Source organism: Microtus ochrogaster, unplaced genomic scaffold, assembly GCF_000317375.1.
Source record: "Microtus ochrogaster isolate Prairie Vole_2 unplaced genomic scaffold, MicOch1.0 UNK106, whole genome shotgun sequence".
Taxonomy (NCBI): domain Eukaryota; kingdom Metazoa; phylum Chordata; class Mammalia; order Rodentia; family Cricetidae; genus Microtus; species Microtus ochrogaster.
Window position 1 is genome coordinate 862252 of NW_004949204.1, and position 9111 is coordinate 871362.

Here is a 9111-nt window from a genome sequence, read left to right on the forward strand (position 1 = left end):
GGTCTACAGGGCTAGTTCCAGGACAGGCTCCAAAGCCACAGAGAAACCCTGTCTCGAAAAACCAAAAAACAAAAAACAAACAAACAAAAAAAAGACTCCTAACACCTCAGCTCATGTGGGAATCCCAGGCGATCAAAGCAGTCAACTGTATTGCCTGGTTTTTGACAGAAAGAGATGCAAACACTAAGCTGGACGAAAATCCCTTCAGTGTAGACCCTTAGGCTGACCTTAGATTCCTACCAACCAACCAGTCATTCACAGCTGAAGACATACAGGCATGGACTGTGAGCACAGTGAGCAGAGCAATGACAGTTCAGACCCCGGGCTGCTGAGAGCTGCTGCAGCAGTGCCTTGACCAGAGGCCATAGAACAAACAGCAGATGGTCACTGATAGTTCAGGTGTCCACCCACCAGATGAGTCAGACTCATGGAGAAAACCTCATCAAGGCTTACGGGGCCACAGACTCTGAAAACTGGCTGCTTCTGTCTGTAATTTTTCTCCTGTGCCTATATTCCCTCCCTAAAAACAGCTGTGGGTATTTTCTCCACTGCCTGTGCTTATCTCGTGTGTATTCCGGCTACTGGGCACACTTATAGCTGTGGATGGTCAGGAAGATGATGTCTGTTTAAGTGTGTGCACAAGTTTGATGAATAGAAATAATACTAGGATCCTTCATGGCCCAGACTGATACAGGAAAACTGCATTGTTCTCAGTTACAAAGACAGCCTTTCACACACCATCAGCTGATTTTAGACCTCAAAACAAATTCAAAACAGACTAATTGCTCGTGCAAAATATGCACACAGGCAAGTTACCAGGTGTCTGTTGACCTAAAGTCAGTCTGATAACATTAAGACACAAGTCCCCACAGTAACTGACTTTCTGCATGGACTCCTAAACCTCACTCTTATGATGCGAGGTTCAAGTTTCAGCCAACTGTTTATTGCTTAGGTCCCGAATTTCAATGTTAATCTCCATGATGTCTCTCAGGCTACATGCAGACAGACCGTGCCTCTTGCCTACACAGTTGAGTGTGGCCATGGTTACTCATTTCCAGCTGGTCAGTGTGACATTCTAAGCCTGAGAGAAACCACACGATTCCTTGTGTATCAGAATGGTTGTGTCTCAGCTGTTTACTCAAGAAATGCTATGTGACCCTGAGAGTGTAATTTACATATTGTCCAGAGTTTGTTCTAAGAGGAAGTGCGCGAGTGTGTGAGTGAGTGTGTGAGTGTGTGAGTGAGTGTGTGAGTGAGTGTGTGAGTGAGTGTGTGTGTGAGTGAGTGTGTGAGTGAGTGTGTGAGTGAGTGTGTGAGTGAGTGTGAATGGAGGTGTGTGAGTTAGTATGTGAGTGGTGTGTGAGTGTGTGTGAGTGAGTGTGTGAGTGAGTGTGTGAGTGTGTGAGTGAGTGTGTGAGTGTGTGAGTGTGTGAGTGGGTGTGTGAGTGAGTGTGTGAGTGAGTGTGTGAGTGAGTGTGTGTGAGTGTGTGTGTGAGTGAGTGTGTGAGTGTGTGAGTGAGTGAGTGTGTGAGTGAGTGAGTGTGTGAGTGAGTATGTGAGTGGTGTGTGAGTGAGTGTGAATGGAGGTGTGTGAGTTAGTATGTGAGTGGTGTGTGAGTGAGTGTGTGAGTGAGTGTGTGAGTTAGTATGTGAGTGGTTGTGAGTGAGTGTGTGAGTGAGTGTGTGAGTGTGTGTGAGTGAGTGTGTGAGTGAGTGTGTGAGTGTGTGAGTGAGTGTGTAAATGGAGGTGTGTGAGTTAGTATGTGAGTGGAGGGAGTGTGTTGTGAGTTGAGGTGTGTGAGTGTGTGAATGGTTTGTGTGAGTGAGTGAGTGTGTGAGTGTGTGTGAGAGTGGAGGTGTGTGTGAATTGAGAGATATAAAGGAGAAATGTAGCAGTGTGTGAAGAAATGTCAGAGTAGAGAGAAGTGTATATAGAAGAGGGATGTGTGAAGAACGAGATGTAGCTGTATGTAAAGAGATAGAACTCTGTAGAGAGTGTCAAGAAAGCGATTATTCAAGATGAAGTAAAAGAGGAAGTTACCCTCAGGAGAGTCTGTGCTTCTTCCTTTTTTCTTAAATTACCATCAGAATGTGTAAATTCTTCCCTAAGACCCTCAGATGGATAGGAATTTTCTCTATGCCCCACTACTCTGAAGGCATTCTTTCTGCAGCCCTGGGTGAGGTCCTGGGAGCTGGCATCTCGGGCTGCGATACTTGGGGAATTCAGATGCTGGAATTATTGAAATCCACTGTGCACACAATGTTTTTAGAAGGTGGAATAATGCCAGGCATGGTTGAGCACTGCAGTTACAGCACTTAGGATACGGAGGCAGGAGGATCTCTAGTATGAGGCCAGCCTAAGCTACATAAGGAGTTTCAAGCCAGCCTGGACTATATAAGGAGACCCTGTTGTTAAAGAAAAATAAAGATGAAATAAGATAACAGCAAAAAGTAGGATTGGAGATGAACAAAATCTTGCCTAGCACAAAATCTTGGATAGGTTTCCAGAACTGAAAACATGTAAAATGACCATACAACAGCTGTTGTGGTGTACACTGCAACCCCAGCTACTAGGGAGGCTGGGGCTAGAGGATCATAAATTCAAAGCCAGTTTAGACAATATAGAAAGGTCCAATCCAAGAAAAACAAACCAAAAACAGACAGGAAAATAGATTTGACAAGGAACAAAGTAGAGTCTTTAGAAATCAACAACTCTTGAAAAACCAGTGAATGGATCAAGTGATGGATCTCTCAGAAGAATGCACGAGAAGAGTGCAAACAGCACACCAACCCAGAATGCTCCGGGAGGTCAAAGATGAGTATGTCTAACGTGATCCTACCTGACTCGCAGAATGGCAGGAATAGAAGGGAGGCAGTGTTAATTGAATGGGTAGCCCTAAGTATTTTTTAGAATTAATGGCTACTGATAAAGCACCTAGGACAGTCTGGTATATAGTGGGTGATTAGAGAATGTCACGTGTCTTCACATTTGGGGGTGGGGGACTTCTAGAACCCACAGAACGTGCTCCCAAACTTCTAGATCTTTGTAGATGTCCTTGAATGGGTGAGGTGGGGACAGTCCCATGGGATAAGAGGGAAGCCGCTGCTGGAGGGAGCTTCCAGCTCTAAGAGCTGGCCCATGTGTGTGACAGAGTGAGCTGAGCGATGGCATCGCGATGCTGGTGGCAGGCAATGACCGCGTGCAAGCAGTGATCACGCAGATGGAGGAGGTGTGCCAGACCATTGAGGTGAGCCTGGGCTCGGAGGACAAAGGGGACAGAATAGTCCATAGTCCGAGGGGTGGAGGTAGAATAAGCACAAGTTTCAGGCCAGCCTGGACGACTTATGGAGATCCTAGTTATAAATAAATAAACAATAAATAAATAAGCAAGCACGCAGGGTGTAGTAGCCCAAGACAATAATGACAGCACCCTGAGGCTGAGGCAGGAGGATTTCTCATCAAAGGCCCACTTGACCCATACCAAAAATAAGTGAGTGGGGCTGGAGAGATGGCCCAGGGGTTAAGAGAAAGAACTGCCATTGCAGAGGACCAGAGTTCAGTTCCCAGCACCCACACTGCAGGTTTCAAAACTGCCTATAACTCAGCTCCAGGGGAATTCAATTCCTCTGGCCTCCATGGGCACACACACACCACGCTCATATACTTAATTGAAAATAATACAACTAAAATTGTGGAAATAAATAAATATTAAGATAAAAGAGGCTGGGAGGTGAGAGTAATCAGATTATATACACACAGATTATATACATATATATATGAAATTGTCAATGAATACATTTAATTAAAATTATGTGGTGAGAAATAATTATATGCCCTTATTATATCATATTAACTAAATATATTTGAATATTGAGACAGTATTTCCAGTCAATGAATTTTAGAAATTTAGATTCCTTGTTTTCTTTTCAATTATGTGTATTTGTGTGTGTACAGGCATGTGAACATGGCTGTTAGTGCCCGCAGAGGCCAGAAGAGCTTGTTGGATCTCTTGGGGTTACAGTTAGTTGTGAACCTTCTGGCATGGCTATAGGAACAGAACTCAGGACCTCTGCAAGAGCAGAAACACTAACAGCTGGAGCTACCTCTCCAGCTCTCTAACCAATGTCTGTATTTAAAAATAGAGCTTAATTTCATAGCAGAGCAAAAAATTAAAAATATAAAACTCAAATAGTCTTTTAAAATAATGCTGATAGTAACTCATTTTATTTCCTTTATGAAGTAAGTAGCAATTAATGCAAAGCCAAGCCAGGGCCAGTGACATACATGGCTCCCAGAAATAGTTTTGAAATATGTTGTCGTCATTGTTAATTGAAAAGATCTGAGCTGGATTCTGTGCGTGGAAGGAAGTCACACCTTCCTTCTGGACTTTCCTTGAGTTCTGTTTAAGGGATGGAGAGGGATAAAATACCCTGCCAGCCGCTATCTCCTTCAGGCTTGCTCTAATCTTTCAGGACAACAGTCGCAGGCAGAAGCAACTGTTAAACCAGAGGTTTGAGACCCTGTGCGCGGTGCTGGAGGAGCGCAAGGGCGAGCTGCTGCAAGCGCTGGCCCGGGAGCAGGAGGAGAAGCTGCAGCGCGTGCGAGGCCTCATCCGTCAGTACGGAGACCACTTGGAGGTTTCCTCTAAGCTGGTGGAGACCGCCATCCAATCCATGGAGGAGCCGCAGATGGCTCTCTACCTCCAGGTGGGCGGAGAGGGAGGGAGGCAGGCTCCCAGGGTGGCGGGAATCAGGGCCTGGGTAGCCGGGTCAAGTCTTACCTGCGGTAATTTCTTGTCACCACGACCTGGGAAAAGTCACCCTTCTACACGCGCGCGCGCTCTCTCTCTCTCTCTCTCTCTTCTTAACGAATTGGGATGTACGCCCCTACCTACCCCGCAGGACTGGTGAGAATCAGAAATGGGGCTTTGCCGGGGCTGGCGCAGCGCTCACCTTCGCCCTCCTTTTCTCCCCTGCAGCAGGCCAAGGAGCTGATCAACAAGTGAGTGGTCTGCGCGGTGGGAAAGGAAGGGACCCTATGGCTTCCTTCCATCTAATCTGGGGAGGGGCTTGAGGAAGTGGAGGAGTCCCTCTGCTGAGCCCTGTGGCCATCACAGGGTCGGGGCAATGTCGAAGGTGGAGCTGGCAGGACGGCCGGAGCCAGGCTATGAGAGCATGGAACAATTCTCTGTGAGCGTGGAGCACGTGGCCGAAATGCTGCGGACCATCGACTTCCAGCCGGGTGAGGGAGCTGCGGGAGTTTAGACCCGCCGTAAGGGTATGAGGTGGGCGCTCCAACCAGGGGAACAGGAGCTCCACATCACCAGCCCTGCCTTCCACCTAGGCGCCGCAGGGGATGAAGAGGATGACGAGGTGGCTTTAGACGGGGACGAGAGCAACGCAGGGCTGGAGGAGGAGCGGCTGGACGGGCCAGAAGGTGAGAGAGTAGGACGAGGGCTTTGGGGTGAGGAGTGGTTAGTCTCTGGCTATTGCCTCCCTAGCGGCACCAGGACGCTCTCCTGCACCAGTGACACTCTCTCCGGTGTCACTCAATAGGAGCCACAAAGCGCGCCCCCTAGCTCGCGCGGAAAAGCGCACTCTGTTCCCACGGTTGGTTCCGCACAGTTTTTGGGGACCATGGTGGGTCCGCGAGTAAAACCCAGCTACCTGGGGAAAGCTGGCTGTCGGAGGGTGAGGAGTTTGTTCTTTTAGATCCCCGCCCACCAAGCTGTCTTTTCCGGATACAGGCCTGCACTGACCAGACCCTGATCCAGAGCGCGCATCTGTAGCAGGAGGCAAGGGATGCTGAGGATCTGCTCAGAGACCACCGCGCCTCCCAGCTCGGCGTTCCGCCCCCCGAAGGGTCTCAATAAAGGACTCTTGCGTCTCACGTCCTTGGCTCTTTTCGCTGCCACTCCTAGCCTCGGCTGTAGAAGCAACCTCGCCATCAGTCTGCCCCCCGCCGCCGCCCTGAGACGATTTGAAGGGGTGGAGGTGAAATAATAACCCCCTCGTGGGCAACTCCAGAGGTGGAGTCCTAAGCCCGAGACCTCGAAAAGGGGTCTGGGGTGGGTCTCAGGACCTCTGAGTTCCCGGATTTGGATGGGCGGGGGAAGGGGTCATGAGCCCCCAGGGGCTTAACTGATAGCCTACCTTTCCCACCCCACTTAGCATGCTTGTATCTCCTACTGGCCTGGGAGCCCCACTCCCCCAAAAGTTTCCACCCTTCCTTAGTTGCCAGTGCCCCCCACGACAGAAGATAGAGGCTAAACTCTTGGGCAGTTTTATTAAAAAATAGCCACGCGGAGTGCTCAGGGTGACTCTGGGTGGCGCTGCACCGCGGGACTGAGCCAGCTTCGGTCGCGCGAGCTCCAGCCCCGGGGTATGTAGGGGAAAGGGTCGAGCCTTTCGGGGCCCCACACCAGGCCGATCACTTGCCCACCGAATGGAGTATGATGCGGTTCTGCTCTGCGCGCTCGCGCTGGCTCTGTGTCCGGGCCAGCTCCAGCAGGGTCCGCAGCAGGTGGAAGGTGAGGTCGATGGACAGCGGAGGGTCGTCCCGTCGCTGCCGCTCGCCGCCTGGCGTCCCCGATCCCGTGCGGCGCGGGAAGCGCTCAGCTAACAGCAATAGGAGCGCGCGGGCGCCGCCGCCCTGATTCCGTGTCCCAGGACTCCATCGCAGATTCGGATCCTGGACCTCGGTAGCTGCCGCAGTCACCGGGCTCCACTGACTGCTCCCGGGGCGCAGCTGTGCCAGGAGCAGCAGTGCCACTAGGAGTGCAGCGCGTCCCCTCTGCCTCATGGTGCCGCCTGCCCTGAACACACAGGGGCAGCATAGGGTGAGGTGCGCTTGGAGCCGCCGCAGGTGACACGAGCCCCATCTCGCGCACGCCCAGTGCCCCCGCCGGGACCCTCCAGCTGTTGCCTGGTGTCCACAAGCCTGCCCATCAGCCCCAGCCGCTGAGCCAGTCCAGTTCCACCCTCCTCTCCCTCCTTCCCTCCCGGTGGGTCGCAGTGGGTGGGCTGAGTGTAGAGTCTTGGTGCTAAGGGAGTCTGGATCGTTGCTCCGAGCCACTCACAGGTTGTCGGAGTGTTTGCCCGGTGCAAGATGGAGCTCCAGTCTCTGTCCCCCGGGACGGGCTGAAGACGCCTTGGGGAGCACGGGGTCTGTCCCGGGACCGTCGCCAGCCTTATATAGCACCAGGACAGCTCCGACTGACGTCAGCGAAGAACATGAACTGATTGTAGAAGCAATGACAGAGGCAGCTTCGAGTCCAGCAGCTTCAAGCCCACAGAGGGGCGCGCATCCTGACCCTGGAGCCAGCTTTGGAAGCACCTTGGCTGCAGAGGATGGAGAAGCTGGCTGAGGCATAAAGATTGCTCTTTCCGGATGTAGAGTTCTTCCCCCACACAGAATAGTCAGAGTGTGTCTCCAGAACAGAGTAGTCCAGTTTTTTTTCTTCTCCAGGACCAAGAAGGGGGACAGGACCGTGGAGCTGTCCGTGGTCCTGAATTTGTCCGCAGCCGAGAATCTGGCCAGAAGTTCTGAGGGGTGTCCTGTGCTGCTTAGACACAGGACCTAGCCTGGCTATCTAGTCCCTAAAGTAAGACCACACAGTCCCATCCAAAGGCCCGCTGGCCCAACTGGTCTGTCAGGATTCTTGACCATCTTACAGCGGCAGAATCTAAAATCTACAGGTGTCAGATTGTGTATGACGTAAAAAGGTGTTTGGCTTTCAGAGCTTAACGCACCAGTCTGTCCTGAGTTTGACAAGGTTAGCTCTTTCCCCTGGAAATCACAGAAACAGTACTAGTACACCATTTTGCCTTCTAGTTAAGGTCACCAAACAGGAAGTGAGGAAACTTGGGCTGGAGTTCCTGCTCTGCCATCAGCTCGTGGTGCAGTCAGCTTCCTCTCTTCTGGTGGTGCTGCTGTCTTTGTAAATCAAGGCCAGGCTTGAATAGCCTCCACTTCTTCCCAGTTATAGACTACACGTTGGTAGTCTCCTGAAGGGTTTTATCCACGACTGCTGCAGACTCCAGATAATAATGCATTTATTTATATGCCCATAAAGACACCAAGAGGGTCTGAAGGGGCACCGGGACCCAGGAAAGTTAGAGTGAAGATGTTCTAGGTTAGGGACGTAGCTCAGTGTTAGAGCACTTGATTAGTATACACAAGGCTGAGTTCAATCCTGAACACTGGATAGGAAGACATATCTATAGAAGTGTGGATGAGCTGGGCAGTGGTGGTGATCACTTTTAACCCCAGCACTCAGGAGGCAGAGACAGCTGGATCTCTGTGATTTAGAGACCAGCCTGTTCTACAGAGGAGGTTCCAGGACAATCAGGATTACACAGTGAAACGCTGTCTCAAGAAACAAAGAGGGGGTTGAGTATTTTTTTTTGAAGGATGGGTATTAATTGTTGGGACACGGGTGTAAAGTTGGGAAGGTTATTCTACAAGCATTTGTGGGATATATACTGTGTGGTAGGAATAAGAGAAGTCATGCTGCATAGTGATCTTTTAGTCAATAGTGATAACTTGTACCGTGTTGGCTTCATATAATGACAACAGAGCCGAAACATTCCTACCACCAAGCAATATTAGCTGTCATAATGCATCGTTCAACTCATTATTCACGTCCGTGTGATGATGCTGGTGGAAACATACTATGTTGGCAGTAACATGGAAGGACAGCTTGGGCAATTATGTATAGTATGTACAACTTAACATAAATGACAATGTCACTGGTTTGTGGATTCGCTATATTTATCATTACTTTAGGATATACTACATATGAAAAAAAGCCCCCCTGCAAAACCGTATACCATGTGTACTGGCAGCAGAACACACCTCACTGCATTCAGAGCCCATGCTAAGCATCTGTCTGTTGCTATCGGTTTAAGTATATTCTATGATGTGTACACAATGACTACACTGCCAAAGGACATGCTTCTCACATCGCCCATCAGTAAGTGCCAGAGTGACAGACAATGTTGTAGAGGTCTTGGTGATTTCACAAGCAGTTACATCTTTAGAGTGAAATGCGCTGTTTCCGAGTGGTAATACCATCGGATCAGCACCTCCATACTGTGGAACTGAGAGAC

General features: G+C 50.1%; 2 protein-coding genes across 2 annotated transcripts in view; one reads left to right on the forward strand and one right to left on the reverse strand.

The window, feature by feature from the left end:
* Trim54 (tripartite motif containing 54) overlaps positions 1–5796 on the forward strand; it is a 23319-nt gene extending 17523 nt beyond the window's left edge. Inside the window, exons 4-9 of the mRNA XM_026778122.1 lie at positions 3153–3248; positions 4474–4707; positions 4980–5002; positions 5118–5242; positions 5345–5437; positions 5748–5796. Coding sequence (XP_026633923.1) covers positions 3153–3248; positions 4474–4707; positions 4980–5002; positions 5118–5242; positions 5345–5437; positions 5748–5758 — 582 coding nt within the window. The 3' untranslated portion in view covers positions 5759–5796. The remainder of the gene's footprint in view (positions 1–3152; positions 3249–4473; positions 4708–4979; positions 5003–5117; positions 5243–5344; positions 5438–5747) is intronic.
* Positions 5797–6303: 507 nt separating this feature from the next.
* Positions 6304–6802, reverse strand: Ucn (urocortin). The gene has a single exon (XM_026778098.1). It carries the CDS (start codon positions 6800–6802, stop codon positions 6431–6433), a length of 372 nt encoding a protein of 123 aa, XP_026633899.1. The 3' UTR covers positions 6304–6430.
* Between the last annotated feature and the right edge of the window lie 2309 nt (positions 6803–9111).

What these genes read in the sequence shown, in the direction of transcription:
- Ucn (XM_026778098.1), bottom strand. Translation starts at nt 6,802, where the DNA reads ATGAGGCAGAGGGGACGCGCTGCACTCCTAGTGGCACTGCTGCTCCTG.